Consider the following 18,869-nt stretch of genomic DNA (forward strand, 5'->3'; position numbering starts at 1 on the left):
GGGTCACGGGGAGGGCGGAGTGGGAGTGTCCGTCATGGAGTCGCTCGGGAGGCTGAAGCGGTTCGATGCGTTTCCCAAGACACTGGAGGATTTTCGGGTTAAGACCTGCGGCGGGGCGCTCGGTGAGAGGGGTCGCTTGCGGGGGGCGGCCTGAATTGTGCTCTGGCGAGGAGCGCCTTCCTTGCTGTGGGAGCGGGATTCAGACGCGAGTTCACTCACGATGTGATGCTTTCATTTGCGTGTCCTGTGTGCGAGTCTGTTACGTGCAGTCGCGTGTTCGCGTGTTCAGGTGACGGGCGTGGTTCGCACGTGATGTTTCATCACTTTGGCGACTTGCAGCTGAGCTTTCCTTCCCGGAAAGCCTCTAGTGTTTGAGATGTGGCCCTTCTGTCTGTGGTGTTTTTAATCCGTGCTGGTTTACTCGCACGTGTAAGTCTTCTCGATGGCAGCGGCAGCAGCATCAAGAAGGCTGGGCATGTGGGTGCGAATGAACCAGCTGTGGAAGAGATGCAAAACATAGGAAGCGGCGTCCTTTTACTATACTGCTTCGAGCGGCATAGCAGGTGTGTAGTCGGTTTTGTTGTTGTGCAGAGGCTCTTCATGATCAGGCAAGAGTGGGAAGAGGACTAATTCTCAAGAGATGCCCTTAGTCAACTCAAGACAGCTACTGGTTTAAAGAGATTTTAGTATTTAATCAGGAAATGTAATTTAGTAAACTTACTCTCCAGCAGATGTATTTTGCTAGCCTGGCTTGCTAAGAGTCTCCAATATTTCCATGCTGGCTGCAGAGGATGGGAATCTCCCATTTTTGTGTGCCCATTATGAAGACGCAAGAGACTTGCTGTGCTTCCTAGTGGCTTTCTTCTGCACAGTAGATTATTTTTAGTAAGAATCTTGGGGCTTATTTGCCAAGTGTTGTATTCTAATTGGTGCTTGCTCTGAGAGCACACCTCTTTTACTGAACACAGGAAACAAGGAAGTAGGATTTTCTTCCTAGTATTTTTTTTTACTTTGGAGTAATTCCAGTTCCTTGAAAGTAGTTAAGCAGGAAAAGAATTAAAACTGATTCCACCGAGATGCTTCATTCTGTTCTTAATGGTTTTTGTTTTATTGTATTCATATTATTGTACACTGCCCTGCTATTTTATGAGAGGTATTTTGTAAATAGATTTACAAATACATAAACAGAAGGGATTTTTAGTGGTGGATTGAAGACTTGATGACTACTAAAGTAGAAAGTGATCACTTAATCTAATTTAGGCCACTCAAGTACATATGTGTTAGGACTGGGTGATACCTGGTTTTCAGCATCATGATATATCAACAGCTAAATATAGCTGTCTGAAATGTATCTTGGCTGCATCTTCCTCCCCACCTTTCTGGGATGGAGAAGAGTGCCGCATTTTGCAAAGGGTTCAGGGATATGTTTCAGCATGCTGAACAATTCATGTGGGAGTGCTGACCATGTCTGTTGAGCCTTGATAATCAAACTACATGTACTGAGAGTGTACCTGCCAAAGAACACATGCAGAGCTCTCTTGTGAGCAGTGTGTTTCATGAAAAGTTTAGAGGTGATGGGCAAGCAGTTTTTTGAGAAAACTTATCTAACCGTTGATCTTCATGAGCTCATTATTTAGAAGATATCAGATCAGTTCCTGTTATCTCCAGGAAAAGACCCATTTGGAACCCAGGAGAGCCACTGTCATTCAGTGTAGACAATATCAAGCTAGATGAACCAATACCGGTAGTGTGACTCGGTATAAGTCAGCTTCCTATGTTCCCTAAAATATTGATAAAATCATGTGTAGACGTTGCAAGATATGACAATATGTTACTTGTGTTTTCCCTTCTTTCTCTGCAGTGACTGTAGTTAGTGGACTTGTCATGCTCTTACTGTTCTTCTCGGAGCTCCAGTACTATCTCACAAAGGAGGTAAATGAGTCTGTTTTACTCATCCCCTGTGCACACATGCTCACACTCCCCAATACATACAGTGGTGCCTCGACTTACGAAGGCGATCCGTTCCGCGGCGCTCTTTGTAAGTCGAATCTTCAGTTGTCGAAGTGTCCGTTTCGCGCATGCGCTAAGTGCGATTTTGCGCTTTGTGTATGCGCAGACCGCGCACGCCGCTCCTGCGCAGGCGCAGAACGCGCATGCGGCGAAAAGACTTCCGGGTTTGCCGACTTCGTAAGTTGAAACCTTCGGAAGTCGAGGCATTCGGATGTCGAGGTACCACTGTATTTTGCTTCGTCTTTGTTTTTTGATGCTAGAGATTTCAGTAATTGTGGATAATGTGCTAGACTAAGGCTGAAGCGATCCAGCCATGATGCTCATGGAGTTATTTGGAACATAGGAAGCTGCTTTCTACCAAGTCAGGTCATTGATGGGCCAGCCACCATTTTTTAGCCAAACTTACTTACCTCACAGAATGGTTGGGAAGATAAAGGGGACTCCAGAAAAGTCTTTGGGTGAGCAGAGCAGCTTCCATTCACACAATGGAAGTTCACCTTCCTCTCCTCCCCCTGCACCTGTGCCATCTGCTCCAGAGGGTTGGGAGAACCTCAAGCAGACTGAAGGAAGAGATGGAGAAGTTTCATTGCATGAATGAAAGTTGCTTTACTTGTGCAATTACTTTGTTAGATGTCTCCTTGAATTACTTGAGGCCTGGGTAGAATAATATTCAAATACTAGGCACAGATTTAGTGTACAGTTTAGGTAAAAAATCAACCAGAATTTTCATTCATGCTTTAGCTTATCTTTCCTAACTATTTTTGAATAGTCTTTTATTCTATAATGGGATAAAATAGACTTAGAAAATCTCCTGCCTCAGCTTGTATGCTTAGTGTCAAACCTTTGGTGTTGTTTTCATAGATTAAAAGTAATGCAATTGGAATTGTAAGATGCTATTCTGTCCCTATACACACAATCCTTTCTTGCTTGCTCATTTAAGATCCTCCATCTAGGGCTCTTTCACATTTGCTTATTCAAAGGAGGAAATCAGTACTGTTGGTCTTTTTTCCACTCCGAAGGCATCCTACCAATAATTGTTGTACCTCAAGGGGATTTTCTCTTTTTTCGCTACATACAGTTTCAGAAAGAGGAGCAAGACTGAGATCTAGCTCATGTTCTGGGATTTGGTCATGATTGTGCCTTAAACTAAAGTCTAAAATTCTGTTAGCCTGGTTTTTCTCATTCTTATTCATGTCGACCTCTGACACTGTTTCTCTTAACGTTCCTGAAAATTTCCCTCCCTTTTTAGTTCTCTGAATGTGGAATGCTTATAAAGAAACATTTACAAATCTGGACAGATGAGAATAAAACAGCTGATTTATTTTTTTATTTTTCCAATTGGGTGACTTTTCATTTTCTTCATTTTTAGATTCACCCAGAATTATATGTTGACAAATCAAGGGGAGACAAACTACGGATAAACATAGATGTTTCCTTTCCACATATGCCATGTGCTTGTGAGTATCTTCTTTAACACTTGGCTTTTAATTATATTAAACCATGACAATATGGTATGGCTTGGCATCTCATAGCGCATTATATAACTTATGTGAACTTCACTGGAGTCAGTCATAAACGCCTCTACAGAGAAAATGAGTGAGAGACCAGGGATTGAACCTGGTCCCTTATGCAGGATGGCATTTTCTGTTCCTCTAGTGCAGGCTTCCTCAGCCTTGAGCCTCCAGATGTTTTTGGCCTACAACTCCCATGATACCTAGCTAGCAGGACCAGTGGTCAGGGATGATGGAAATTGTAGTCTCAAAAACATCTGGAGGGCCGAGGTTGAGGAAGCCTGCTCTAGTGAATTATTGGTCTTTCCCTATGCCCAGCTAATGTGGTTTTAAGGGTCTACATTGCTGTTTTTGGATGCTTAGTCCTCTAATCAAATCCTCTTCAGTAAATCGGCCTAATCCTTAGAAAGGTTCTCTCAGAAAACCTTTGTATTTTGTACCATCTTGATATTTGATAGCTCAGTGGGTATATCACAGTGGGGTGGGGACTCATTTGGCCTGCAAGGCCTGCAATGCCCACCTGCCATACACATGCCATCGCTTATGGTTTCAGGTGTGGTGCAAGGAAAGATGTGACTGAACTGAAGGGAGGTTTGCAGGCACTGACAAAAAGCTGATTGACAGTGTCAGTAAAGCCCTGTGAACAGTGCTTTCCAAGTGCTGCTGATTAGCAGTGCCTGCTGTGCTTTTACCTGCATGGTATAATTTTAAACCATGTGGTTTGACAGGTGGGTGTCCCCCCGCACCTGTTGCCCTTGGCTCTTGGAAGTGGGGGAGAGAAGGATGTGGCTTTTCTTCCAGAGCCAGATCGGCGCCCCTGGTTTATCATGAAGTAAAGGAATCGCCTGATGTCTTAAGAAATCTGCCTTCACCTGATCAATGTTGTTTTTCAGATTTGAGCATTGATGCAATGGACGTAGCTGGAGAGCAACAGCTAGACGTTGAACACAACCTCTACAAACAGCGCTTGGATAAAGATGGCAAGCATGTGACTCCAGAGGCAGAAAGACATGGTAGAATACACTGTTCCCACTGTGTGGGAACAGTATTGCAGTCAAGATGCTAACACTGTGGCATCTGATTTAAAGGCAGCTAAAGTGACAAGCTCACACTCTTGTCTACTGTAGGGCCAGACATTTGCTGCTTCTCAGGGAGGTGCACCACTGTTAAGTAGGGTTGGGTGTGCTTTAGATTGATAGTTCCATGCTGGGAATCTGTGGGTTGCTAGTACAAGGACCATGTCTGTCTTTGTTTCAGAGTTGGGAAAAGAAGAGGAGATACTATTTGATCCAAACTCTTTAGACCCTGATCGATGTGAAAGTTGTTACGGGGCAGAATCCGAGGACATCAGGTATGTCTTAATTCCATCAGTATTACTAGAGGCAAAGAGATGAAGTTGGAAGAGAGCTGCAGAACCATAGCATTTCCCGAACCTTCTAGGAAGGAGTGGGCTCCAGATTGTTTTTAGTCAAACACCATGTGCTCTCCTATTCTGCTTACTCTGGAGGTCAGGTGGAGGATGATAATATTGGTTTCCTCATAGTTAATTGGAAGAGAGGATAAATAGGCAGTGCATGGATTTCATTAACCTTCTGTCTTTCAGATAACAACGGGCCGGCTGCCTTTAATATTTATTTTTAATTGTTGTAATCCGTCCTGGGATTTTAAGTTGAAGGGTGGGTAAAAAATTAAAATAAATACAAAATCATCATAAGATGGTGGTGGTGGTGATTTCTTAGTCTGTGTACATAGCTCTGCAATGGTTCAGGTTGCCTGTTTCACCGATTAGAAAGGTCCTGCAGGTTGCTTCTGTGAGTGAAGCCATAGAATGATTAAGAAGTTACCACTTGTCTGTCAGCTAGTAATCTGGGAACAGCTCAGCATGCTGCATCTGAGATGGGGAGATACATTCCCCCCACACACATTATTTTACTTATGGGAAGACCTACAAGGCACATCTTTTTGTGTCCCTGCTGGTGGCTATTTCTTGCTCAGCAACCTTAGCCCTCTCCCAGCTGTGAGTTTCCTGAAGCCCACAGGAAGCAACTGACAGAGCTTACACAGCTTAGCCCATTTCAGATGGAAGTATACAGAACCCCATTTTCTTACTATGTGCTTCATAGGTGACCATTTTTGCTGATTTACATGCTCATTCTTTTTCACAGATGCTGTAATACTTGTGACGATGTGAGAGAAGCATACAGGCGGCGTGGCTGGGCTTTCAAGAATCCAGACACAATAGAACAATGCAAGAGAGAAGGGTTTAGCCAGAAAATGCAAGAGCAGAAAAATGAGGGCTGCAAAGTATATGGCTTCTTAGAAGTCAACAAAGTAAGTGAGTCAATTTTTATCACCTTACTCCGAAAGGTATATTGAAATCCCAGAGACACAAGTGACCAAGAAGCAAGGGAAACTGGAAAAATGGGATCTGCACTCTGGTGTTGCCATAATTTGAGTGTCGGTCTCTAGATCTTTGCAGGTGTGCATATTACTGTTGAGCAACATACAAGATAGATACCATGTAGAATAGAAATTAATATTTTGTGTTTAGTCATGTCTGACTCTTCGTGACCCCATGGACCAGAGCACGCCAGGCACTCCTGTCTTCCACTGCCTCCTGCAGTTTGGTCAGACTCAGAAATTAATATAGTGATTAGCAAAAGTTCACTGACAGTTTTTAGAGCCAGAATGTAAACTATTTAACCCCGTGGAGAATACAGGTTGCATGTGGAGTATGCTTTTATATGCTTTGGTCTACCACAAGTTTTTGGCAGCTTAAATCTTTACTGTACTTTGTTCAATCTTACAAAGAGGAATGCCAGTGTCTCCCTGTAAGCTCTCTTCCAGATTCCTTATAAGTTAGATAGTTCCTAATGAAACTGCTTATTCCTTCAGCATTTGGCACTAGCTTCTCTCCTGTAACCAATACCTCTGTAGCAGGAAGTGACTTTTTTGGACCAAATTTACATAGATAGACTACTAAATTATAGGTTGTATCGCTAAATGATAGCATGTACTTCAGACTTCTGGGTGAAGGGTACTTCATTTTTGAATATATAAAAGAAAGGGTGAGGACCACCCAACATACACAGTAGGGAGACCAGGCAAGAATCTTTTCTTTTATTTGTGATAGTGCCCAGACCAGTTTTATTCATCATATGAGGGAGAAGGGATCTAGCCCTGTTTGCTTTCTTCTGTGCTAATCTACTTTCAAATAGTGTGGTTTTGATGGAGGGAAAGATTCAAAAATGTGGTTTACCACTTGCAGACTGAAGTGGTAACAACCATGCTGGATTTTGTGGGTTTGGGGGGGGGTTTGTTTGTTTTTTACATAATATTACATATCTTTGGCAAAGATTGAGATTGTGCCATAAAAAACATTACTTCCAATCCAGAGGACCTGATTAGTTTATGAACATGTGAGCTGATCTACTTCCATGAAGGAAATGTATGTGAAGTTCAAAAGCAGTAAAGCTGGAATGGGGAAAGGGAGCTACTTCTGATGAGATGTGCTGCTCTTCCCCCAAAGGCTTCCATGAGTCCAGAGTATGTGGTGATGCATAGTTTGGGCTGTGTCTGTTGAAGTTGAGTATTCTTATCTCTTCAATGGTCAGTGTAGCAAGCAATCTGCATTTGCAGTTTGGAGGAGGGGTTCAAATCCTTGGATATCATTTTTGTATCTTTCTCAATTTGGTGTCTCTTGACTTTAAAATATCAACTGTATGTTGATATAGTAATTCTCATAATAAAGACTGACTGTGTTTTGGACATTAGCAACTCCTGCTTGGATCTAGTTTGGGTGAAAGTGTACTGAAGTATAGGTTAAATACTTCACCTTGACATTCCTTTAAGCTATACGGCTTCACTTTTAAAAGTTGTTACAATTTGCTATGGAGAGCTGGGCAGTTTAATGAAATGTAGCTGTCTTTTACAGGTAGCTGGCAATTTTCACTTTGCACCAGGAAAAAGCTTTCAGCAATCTCATGTTCATGGTAAAGTAGTTTGCATTCTTCTGAGTGGTTTTTTTGTAATGTTTCCTTTTTACTAAATATCAGGAAATAATTGTAACTCATGAGCTAAAGTAGGTATATAGAATATACTGTTAAGGAGGAACTTTCAGAAGGGATGTTCTAAGAAGTATGTCGGGAAATTGTGATGTTTCTATTCACATGAGAAAGAAAGTTGTAACATTAGATCCTTTGAGGCAATGCCTTTCTTCTATAAATGGGTTTTTATCAATAGCCACTTCTGTCCTGGCAGTGGTAAGACTAGCATTTCAAAGCAATTCCAATCCTGTTAATAATCTGCTGCCTTATGCAGGGTTATTTGACAACATAAATGTTTTAAATAATGAAATTAAAAATACTGTTATCCCCTCCTCAGAGCCACGCCGCTCAGAGTGGCTTACAAAATGAAACAAAAAATAAGCACAAGTATACTTACTATGCACAGCACACATTATATTTCAAAACAAATAAACAGGATATTTTAAGACCAAGATTGAAATTGCATGCAGTAGTTTGATGCATCAAAATTTTAAAGCATACATTTTATGGCAGGTTGTAGCATAGTTCTGTGAGCATGCTGAGCTTATTCCATTGGCATACAAGACGAGCGGAAATTCTGCTTGAATGTGCACTTCCTGTATATTAAGATTTTGATACCAATGTTAGGCTACATCGACTAACACAATTCAGGAAATAAGTACTTTGGCATCTGCAGCTTTTTCAAAATTCAGAATGCACATAACGCATGTATGTGATACGTAGTGAATATACTGTCTGCAATCTTTGTCTGAAGGTTTCCTCTTCAATTTTGTACTGAATATTTTCCATTTCTGGTTTTCATTCCTGGAACCATAGAAATGGTTCCTGCCAAAGTTTCTGTGTGACAGTGCTATACAACAGTGGGGTGTGGGGAACCTTTGGCCTGGCATGGGTCCCAATTTTAGCCTGTAAAACTGTTTTCCTCAGAACATTCCCACCTTCATTATGTGATCCCAGGTGTGGGCAGGTAGAGATGTGGCTGGATCAGCTGCACAACTGAGTTTCCAGAGAACTCAATTGTGCAGCCAATCCCTGCGGGAAGCATCTTTGCCAGCCCTGTGACTGGCACTTGGGAAGCACCGAGCACAGGGTTTGCAAAGCACGTTATGCAGTGCTTTCCAAAGGTCCAACAGCTAACTAGTTGTCAGGTACTTGCCAAGTGCTGAGCATAGGGCTAGCAAAGCCTATTGCACTGCACTTTCCAATTGCCCAACAACCCTTTGACTTTCAGACACTTGTGAAATGCTGCACAATAAACTTTGACAGGTGGGTATGACAACCCAACTGTAAATTGTCTGACATAATAATGGTAGTCCCACCTACTTGTCAGAGTTGGCCAGAGGGGTGGTGGTGACAGATAAGACACTGGCCCACTGAGCCAAAATGGTTCCCCACCTCTGCTATAGAATATTACTCCTGATTGCTTCTGTTAACTTGTTGAATGTTTTCTGCTCTAGCACTTAATCAAAGGAAGATGAGCTTTATTATTTTCTGTTCCTCCCTCTCCTCTCCAATGGGAACTTTGTCAGGGAATTTCCCCTTCTCCTTTTCTCTCTTGACATCTTAGTCTTTTACCAAAGGTTTCACAAATGGGCACTTTATTACTGATGAGTTCTTATACATCTGACTTGAAAAGTCTCTGCTGCTAAGAGGCAGTCAATGCTGAAATTCTCATCTTTTTCTGGAATCTTGTTTTAGATATCCTGCCAGTAGTTTAAGATCACCATGATTGTGTTTCTTTTGCAAACCATCCAGCTTCTTCCTCCTGTTGGCATGGAAGAGTAGTCTAGTCCAGAACAGCATAACATGGGATACAGTAAAAAAAAATGATATTGAACAACTGTACTCTTGCCTTCATGTTCCCCTTAAACCATAGCCTGTGCTAGAGGAAGCTTTGGGGGGGAAATAAGAATATCTAATGTTGAGAGGCTGCTGCTGTTACAATAACATATATTATCTCTGCTTTAGATCCTGCTGGAACAGTTGAGAGCAACCACCACTTTATTGATAACACTGATTTGTTAAATCTTAATTGCAGCTTCATAGGGTTTGGACTCTTCTTTTCAGAATATGAGCATTGCTCTACAGCTAATATTTTATCAGCCAAACTACGTAGCTCAACCAACTGCCATTTAAAAAAACTATTAATCTTCTATCTTTTTTAATTTGGGAAAATATGAAGGTATAAAGAATATTATGGGCCAAAGCATTTTGTTTCTTTTCTGTGCACTGTCTTTTTAATTTTTCCTGTAATAATTTATTCAGTTTAAACATGATTACACTGGTCCAAGCGCGTCACTTCCCTGCATAAACCTTGTTCTGCCTGTGTCAGTCACATGAGCTCCCTTCTGAAGGGAATAGGTTTAGGAGTCTAGCAATCTGCATGACCTCAGTTGTAGTTCATGGTGCTGATCTTTGCTTTTCAGCATCTCCACTATCTGTTAAGGATAATGGATGTAATAATCCTGGTCCATTATTAGGCTGTTAAATATCACTTATATCAGATGGAACTTCTGTAGCTTAAGTTTGTGAAGGACTGTAGCCATGTGCATTTACCCTTGTGGCTTTAGAGAGAAATTATAGATGTATAAGTTTTCCAGGGATTAGGGTACAGAGGTTGTGCATGGTGCTCAGCTCCCTGGCTCACAGTCTCATCACCCCAAATAGTTGATCCTTTGCTTATTACTGTTTCCTTGCATTACTAGCTGACAAATTCAGTCATGGAAGAAATATGAGTTGTTAGGGAGGTTTAACCAAATTCTGATGTGGATGATTTGCATCACTTACTTTGGCTGCTCAGTAGTGTATGTGGTGAAGGACTTGAGATTTCTCCCAAATATGTGATACTAGGACAGCTAAAGTCATGCCCATTTTTCTTTCACAGTTGAGAGGCAGTTGGCCAGAGGAAAAATAATTCCTTGGTAGAATTCCTGTGCTGTAAGTGTCAAGATCCAACTTGCTAATTGTGTTGCTTGTGAAGGGCCTTTGCCAGTGCAAACTGTTTCACTATGCACAGAAGCATTGGCCAGACAAAAGATGGAGATTGGTTGAGATTTGTTTGAAACTAGTGATCAGTGCCAATTCCTAATGTTTTCCATCCTCTAATCTTTGCTACAAGACTGAACAATATAGAGTTCTGTGTTCCACAAGGCCAGTCTTTCCCCAGCCCCCAAAAGACCTAGAGCAGGGATGGCTTAGCCTTGGGAGGGCTGTATAAACACATGCATTCAGATCATCATATATCATGCTGGTTTCCTCTGTGGGCTTGTAGTTGGTGCCCTGCAGCATCTGAATGGGCAGCCAATGCTGCGTCTTTAGGAAGCAACACAGTGTTCCTTTTTAGTCCTCAGGCCACATGTATATGTGAAGGTTCACATGCTGCTTTGTGCTCCTTCACAAATTGCTCTGAGCCTAGAGTTTTGTTGGCAGAGTAGCCAGTGCCTCCTGAAACCAAAACTAATGTCAAGTATTGCCTTTGTTTTTACATCCTTGCTTTTCAGTATGGAGCTCTGAATGTTTCTCTCTTTCTTTTCTTAACCCTGCTCATTTTTGCAGTTCACGCTGTTGAGAGTAAGTGTTGCTGACTTATTTTCTTTACTAGTTCTGTGCTGTCTGTAATTAAACCAGTTAATTTCTCCAGTTCAACCTTGGTGCTCCCTAAAGATTTGACAGTATTAAAGTATCAGTAGACACTGCATGTTGTTAGTCAAGGAACTGCAAATGGTTTTTACATGGCTTTAGAAGGTCTCTTTTGTATAAAAAATGTCAGGTCATTTCCATTCTTATCTTCATTGAACATATGGAAGAGAGTGCATGATTAAGCCCTCTGCCCAGCCAATTGGATCTCACAGCATATGGGAAAAAAGAGGACAGCATATAATAGTTTAAAAAGGCAGAAACAAAATTTAGCTTAGCTTTATATTACGCTCATCTTAATACTGAATGAAATGTCTCCATACCCTGTAAAGAAATTATGCCTAGACAGGAAAAACCTAATGCATGCAAGACCTTGGGTTGTGTATCAGGCTATACATGTTCAGCCAAGCACAGGAGCCCCCTGGAGACTTTCTTCCGCAACTGGGGGGTGGATTGAGTTTGCAGTGCAGGGTATATTGAAGGCAGGGCCAGTGCAATTTGCCCTGAGGCCCATATCTGTGTTGCCGTAATGCCGCACAGCGCATTTCTTTCTTCCCATTAAAGTGTGAATGTGCCTTCTGAAACTGCTCTATAGATACATATTTTACTTTACTTTGCAAATGCTAAGACCTAGGCAGACTGACTAGTTTGAGAAGCTTTGCAGACAATTGAAGGCAGCTTCACACATTTTAAAAATGCATACCTAAAGACCTTGCATGGCATATTTAAAAAAGAAATGGACAACCTTGTCTTTTTCAGCTAAACCTATGATAGGAATCCAGACTGCAGGGATTGGCCTTAGCCGCTGCATGTACACACAGATACCGCTTAGTTGTAAGCCTGAGAGTGGAACATCTAGTATCTCTGCCCTAAATTCTCAAAATGTTAGCTTCATTCCCAGTTGGATCTGACACTTACTGCTGAATTGCCTTGCTCAAATCCCTGTCTTATATTACAGTCATCTTAATATTATATTAATATAGATTTGGTTGATAATTTGCAATGGATTCCACTTACTTAGATTTCTAAATGTTGGTTTAAAGGTAAAGGTAAAGGGACCCCTGACCATTAGGTCCAGTCGTGACCGACTCTGGGGTTGCGCGCTCATCTCGCATTATTGGCCGAGGGAGCCAGCGTATAGCTTCCAGGTCATGTGGCCAGCATGACAAAGCTGCTTCTGGCAAACCAGAGCAGCACATGGAAACGCCGTTTACCTTCCCGCTGTAGCGGTTCCTATTTATCTACTTGCATTTTGAGGTGCTTTCGAACTGCTAGGTTGGCAGGAAAATGTTGGTTTGCATAGCGCTAAATAGCATAAAAAAGCGGGATGTATTCCATTTATTTAGTAGAGCCTATTTAAAGGTAGTAACAACTTGCTATCTGAAAACTCCTAAAGAGGAATTACAACTAAACTGGGATAATTTGGAAAAGTTGAAAGCCTGCTCTGAATGCATTCAGAAATTACCATAAGCTATATTTGCAGGTTGGGAAAGAATAAAGAGCTGCACCTTGAAAACACAGTTGAGAATTATGGTGGGCAGTGTCTGATGATGGAACAAATAGGTGTATTCTAATCCTTGTGCATATGCTTAGAATGTAGCATATGAGTTGAGAAGTTGTAAACTGTTCTGAGGTTTTGTTTACAATTAAGTAGCCGTGTTGGTCTGGATCGAAGTAAAATAAAAAAATTCCTTCAGTAGCACCTTAAAGACCAACTAAGTTTTAATTTTGGTATGAGCTTTCGTGTGCATGCACAATATCTGAAGAAGTGTGCATGCACACGAAAGCTCATACCAAAATTAAAACTTAGTTGGTCTTTAAGGTGCTACTGAAGGAATTTTTTTGTTTACAATTAAGGTATACATATTTTGCTCAACAAATAAAATATATTACAGTTGCGCAAGGAAGTTTGTCATGTCCTTTACTTGGAAACATGCAAGGATTGTGAAAATTTGCAGGTTTTTTTTCCTTTTCTTTTTAAAAAAGAACAGAGCAGTTACATAAAGGAAAAGACTTCCTAAAGTTATTTAACATTTTGTTGTCTTGCCTCTCTTACAGTTCATGATCTGCAGAGCTTTGGACTTGACAATGTAAGTATCTGGGAGAGACATACTGAGTTTGAGGTATTGATTCACGCCTGCAGAGAAGGGAGTAAAGTGTCAGTGCAGATGATTTCCCCTTGTGCATACTGGTGTGGCACCTCTAGCTTTGGCAGCAGCTGTGTAAATGATAGGCAAAAAGAACAAAAAAGCAACATATAGAACAACCCCAAAAAGGTGACCACATAATTCATTGTATACTGGTGCTTTCAGAATCCAGTGAGTCACTAAGCATCTACCCTGAGCTCCTTGCCTTATTTTATTCTCGCCCTGTATGCTACTGAGCATGAACACCTCATCTCCTTCCTGTGGCTGCAGTTCCCAGAGGAGAGGAGGTGTGTAATTACAGGGTGAGGAGTGTATTTCTAGCAGGGCTTCTGCCCTAAGGTAGTATATGCATGAAAATTGCACAGAAGAGAAAACAACATTAGCTGTGCTCAACTTGCATAAGCGGGCACAGGTGCTAAAATCCTGCTGCTCTTATTGGAGAGAGTTGGTAGAAAAACACCTGCCTACCTTTTGATCATAGGCTTAGTACTCAGCCTGCTCTGCCCTTTGCTGGTTCTGTTTGAACATGTTTCCATTTTTTTTGTTTCAGATAAACATGACCCATTTTATCAAGCACCTTTCATTTGGGAGGGATTATCCTGGCATTGTGAACCCACTTGATGGGACAGTTGTCACAGCACAGCAAGGTACTGGTCTGAAAATAAGTTACGTTATAGTTTGCTTATATACTGCTTTTGCTCCCAAAGTGATGAATACTATATTAATACAAAGAAAGGTGCAGTAAAATACAGTAAGTCAGCCGTAAAACCAATATAAGATAGCTAATAATAATAATAATACCGTACTTTTATGTGTATAATACTATGTTTTTTTCTTTAAAAATCATGCTAAAAAGTAGATGTCTTCTGATACATGGATAGTGCATAGGGTGGAAGTTTGATTGATATTGTGCATGTTATTGGTTGCTGCGTCAATGGGTGGTGTTGATTGGCTGATGCTTGGGAAGTTGGGCGGGTGATTGGACAGCTGAGAGGCGGAGTTTGCAACATGTGCGGGTGAGTGATTCTTGGCAATCCCCTCTAAAAAAAGCTCAAAAACACTGTGCCATAACCCCTCATTTTCTTAAATTTGAGTCCCCCCAAATAGTTTTATAGACTGAAAAGTATGGTAATAATAATAAATTCTTCCCTTCCCTTATAATAGGACCTAAACAATGAACTGTCCAAAATATGATGGTTACTGTCTAACCTAGGACTGTCTCACTTAATCCAGTCACATTCTTTTAGTTTCTATCTCCCTCTCACTACATCAGGGTAAACAAGCAGACCCTCATGTTTAGTTCATCAACCTACTTGGTGGTCCAACGTGCAGGATCCTGGTAATCTACTTTCTAAACAACAGGCCATAGGAGATTTAAAATAATAAAAAATTAAAAACAAAAACGCATGCCTCTAATACCATCCACAAATCACACTGAACATTGCTTCTTGGGCTGTAGTCATGCTCTCACTGCAGACACAGCTCTTGGATGTTTCTACTCACATGCACTGAAGGGTTAAGAGCCTATTTTATAAATAATAATTGAAATAAATAAAATATTTTAATTAATATTAAATTTAGGTTTGCATGAGAAGGGAATAAAACCGTGTAAGTGAAGACTATCACATTTGTGGTAACGCCACACAAGTTATGTATATATGCATTTATTTTAATATAAAGTTGGGCAACTAACTGGCTGGCTTCTGGCTCAGTAAAATGGGAAAGATGCCAGCAAGCTTCCTCTTCCTCCTGGCTGACAGTGAATTACAGGCAGGGGTGCATGCATGAAAGAATTGTCTTTTCTCCACACACCCACACACCCTTTTTTACTTTCTAAGCCATTCCCAGGTCAGAAAGATGGAGTTATAGGGACAGAGACTCTTCTCCCCATACCCCACAGCAAAATAAATCTGAATAGTGAGAGAGAACTAGCCTTGTCTTCCTTCCCTGGGAATGAAATCTTGAGTTTCTTTTCTCTCCCTCCCTCAACTGCTCTTCAATAAGACCCTGCTGGTAAGATTTTAGACTAAATCATTATAGCAAATGTTATTACTATGTAGCTTGGACTTCAATAGAATTCTAACTTCCCAGTTCAAAGTTACTGCCGCTTACTAATTATCTATTCAAATTCCTTCTTGCCCCATATCAATTTCATTAAGTTCTGTATAAGGGGGCTTTGGCCTATTAACACTGTATTTTGCACTTAGCATCCATGATGTTCCAGTACTTCGTAAAAGTGGTCCCCACAGTGTATATGAAGGTCGATGGTGAGGTGAGATCCCCACATTTTCTTTTAAAAACAAGCAAACAAACACCAAAACCTAGCATTATATTTTAATATAGATAGAATAGTGCTGTCCAGGTTATTGCAGCGTAATTAGGGGTTGGGACATGAGCAAATGAAATTGCAAAGAGTTTTGTGTATCTTATTACCAATAAGCCTCTGAACAATCAAAGCTCCAGATTTGCAAAAGTGTGGATGGCAACCACATGGGGATTTCTGAAAGAGAGAACTCTTTATTGCTGTGGACCCAGTTTCCTCAGGTTAGAGAAGCTAGTGTGAAGACAGGACAGTTATGAGTCATGGGGGGAATTATCTTGAGTGTATTGTAGGACTTGGGTAGGTGGTTTCGTGTTGGGCAGACATAGCTGCCAAGTTTTCTCTTTTCTCGCGAGGAACCCTATTCAGCATAAGAGAATTTCCCTTAGAAAAGGGAGAACTGGGCAGAGAGGGGGTGGAGAGAGAGGACAGGCAGGCACCCCCAAACTTCGGCCCTCCAGATGTTTTGGTCTACAACTTCCATGATCCCTAGTTAACAGGACCAGTGGTCGGGGAAGATAGGAATTGTAGTCCAAAACATCTGGAGGGCCGAAGTTTGGGGATGCCTGGACTAAGGTATACTTAATGCTTCCTGCTGGGGAAGAATGCATTGTGGCAAAAATTCAACCCAGCTCCAAATCCTATATAGTCAATTGTGTGTCTTAACTAGTTTAAGTAGAAAGAGTAACATTATGTTCTACTTATGTTGTACTAGGTGGTGAGATCAAATCAGTTTTCAGTAACACGACATGAGAAAGTAGCTAACGGACTAATTGGAGACCAGGGTCTCCCTGGAGTATTTGTGCTCTATGAGCTTTCTCCCATGATGGTGAAACTAACAGAGAAACACAGGTGAGAAGTTTTCATATGAACCCATTTTACAACTTGCTTATAAAATTATGTTTCATTTTCTCATCACTTGATGCATACAAATAGGTTGTACAGTAGAGGTAGTTGCCAAAAGCTTCCATTTGAAGCTGTTACATTTTGACTGCCTTGTGAACCTAAGTGTTCATTGGACATGGTCAAGTGGGATTGAATTACTGTATTTACTCGAGTCTAATGCACCCTCAAATCCAATGCGCACCTTAATTTCCAAAAAATTGGCCAAAAAAGGTGAACATTAGATTAAATACAGTAATCCTCCCCCCCCAAGTTTTAACTTGTTCATTCATAATGTACACATTACATGGTAATCATTTTTTTCTTGCCCCATATAGGTCCTTTACACATTTTCTCACAGGCGTCTGTGCCATCATTGGAGGAGTATTTACAGGTATTTGAATATTTTAATTGTTCTCCTCACCCATCTTGGATCTAAAGTTTAGCTTGCAAATGTTTTGATCAATACATCCTAGGCACTTTCAAAACTTACAAAGATGGCAGAATCATCACTAGTAGTACAATGATTGTTGAAATATTATAGTACATCTGATTTCTATACATATAAAATAAGCACCATTCAGTTGCATTTTTGCTCATCAAAAAGTGTCTCCTACTAGTATTAGTGGATAGGCGTATTTTGATTGTCTGATATGGCTCTTTGGGCAGTGTCCTATTTCCTCACTACTTTGACAAGTTTAGCGATTCCCACCAAACACCTCAAAGCAATATTTTGGAAGAAAGAGGGGGGTTTCTTGCACTGTCAATATGGAACATATAACCTGACCTTCATTTTCCTCCTTCTTCCAGTGGCAGGACTCATTGATTCTTTGATCTATCATTCAGCTCGGGTCATTCAAAAGAAAATAGAACTTGGAAAAACAACATAATTGTCAAGTGCAATCCCCTCTGAAGAACTTGAAGGAATTAAAAACAAATGGTCATTTTGAGGGTGCCAAGAAGATCCCTGGACTTGTACCAAGACTGGAACTATCATCAGTCTCTCTTCACAAGTAAAACGGGGGATTAATTTAAACATCCATTTTTTGTGGCAGTGCTGTATACCCTAGATTTCAGTACTTGTCTTATATGTTGGCCTACTTCTAGATTATGAAATGAAGAGAAATCAAGAATATGGAACACAAGACCTTTTACATGTGTAAAACAAATATTTTCTATTTAATTTGTACACAGTGCTACCCCTTAGGCTGTTTGTTTGGACCAAATTCTCAGGAAAAAAGTTTTAATAAAGTCGTGTAATATTTGCTTTCGTTTTACTTATATTTCAACACTCTGTATCAAATAGCATTGCAGCCAAGAATATTGCTCAGTAGTCTGTGCTTGCTTCCCAGCTCCTTTGATACCTTATACTTAGCCTTTCTTAACCACTTAAATAACAGCGGCTTTAGCACAAATGTAGGCCTGAGAGGTACTGTCAATATCAGCTTTTTGAAATCTCTGTCCAAGGATAAAGCAACCTATATGGTCCATAAAATGCAATGAAAGAGAAGAACAAAGTCAGCTATCTGAGATAGCCTCTATTGTCCAAATTTAAAGAAAAACATTTTAAGTTGACCATCTTGCTAAGAAAGTAATCCGTTCAGAAGTAGTGTTACGTGTGTATGTATATGTATATACATACATACCTGCGCTGGGCTGCTGAACTGTGCTTTGATCTCTAATCCATCCACCTTGCTTCTCTTGTGGCTCAAAAGACCATCATTGGGTTCCACTTTCTTGGATTAGTGACTTTGAAGTCTGAGGGGCACTGGAACAAGCTACTTATAAAATGATACTCTGCCTTCAGCTGCTAGTCTCTCAATGAGTGCCAGTTCAAAAGTGGCATTGTGGACCCCAGTCCTGCGGAATGCTCCAGCGTACCGATTCTTTTCCCAGTAGTGGTGCCAGTTCCCTCTGCTGTCTGCGCCGAAACCAAATGCAGAGACCTGCCACACAAAGCATTATGGGGAAGGAAATGAGAGCATGAGGCCTATGTAGCCCAAAAGCTGCTACCTAACCTAGCATTCTGTTTCTCAGAAGTCTGCAAGCAGTGAGTGGTGGTCAGCTACATGCAGCCATCGATAATAAAAATTATTTAAAACAAAAAGTTTTACAAAAATATTGTTCATCACAATAACGTCGCAACAAAAGAAAAATACAGTTCCCCAATTCCCCCACCCCCCTCCCCACAACTTCCCTCAACTCCCTCTTCTGGTTCATTAAATATTAACTTCTACTGCTTGTTTTGTGATCTCTCAATACAGCTTTCTTAAATTTAAATTTAATAATTGATAATCTAACGTCCCGTTGCTCGGTC

General features: G+C 40.9%; 2 protein-coding genes across 13 annotated transcripts in view; one reads left to right on the forward strand and one right to left on the reverse strand.

The window, feature by feature from the left end:
* Positions 1-17,819, forward strand: ERGIC3 (ERGIC and golgi 3). 8 transcript variants are annotated; one of them, XM_035121637.3, is made up of 14 exons: positions 1-122; positions 1,862-1,932; positions 3,380-3,467; positions 4,415-4,534; positions 4,779-4,872; positions 5,687-5,852; positions 7,456-7,513; positions 11,123-11,137; positions 13,262-13,293; positions 13,901-13,997; positions 15,558-15,622; positions 16,386-16,522; positions 16,891-16,946; positions 17,363-17,819. In XM_035121637.3, exons 1-14 carry the CDS (start codon positions 35-37, stop codon positions 17,440-17,442), a joined length of 1,167 nt encoding a protein of 388 aa, XP_034977528.1. In that variant the 5' UTR covers positions 1-34; the 3' UTR covers positions 17,443-17,819. The 8 variants fall into 8 exon arrangements, with proteins under 8 accessions (XP_034977528.1, XP_034977530.1, XP_034977529.1 ...); XM_035121639.3 differs by having other exon boundaries at positions 4,415-4,501; XM_035121638.3 differs by lacking the exon at positions 11,123-11,137.
* LOC118088254 (CMP-N-acetylneuraminate-beta-galactosamide-alpha-2,3-sialyltransferase 2) overlaps positions 17,702-18,869 on the reverse strand; it is a 16,486-nt gene continuing 15,318 nt past the window's right edge. For all 5 annotated transcript variants that reach the window (XM_035121643.3, XM_088673428.1, XM_035121640.3 and 2 more), the window contains one exon: positions 17,702-18,498. In XM_035121643.3, coding sequence (XP_034977534.3) covers positions 18,331-18,498 — 168 coding nt within the window. In that variant the 3' untranslated portion in view covers positions 17,702-18,330. The remainder of the gene's footprint in view (positions 18,499-18,869) is intronic.

The sequence above is a fragment of the Zootoca vivipara genome, chromosome 7 (genome assembly GCF_965207765.1).
Source record: "Zootoca vivipara chromosome 7, rZooViv2.hap1.1, whole genome shotgun sequence".
Taxonomy (NCBI): Eukaryota; Metazoa; Chordata; class Lepidosauria; order Squamata; family Lacertidae; genus Zootoca; species Zootoca vivipara.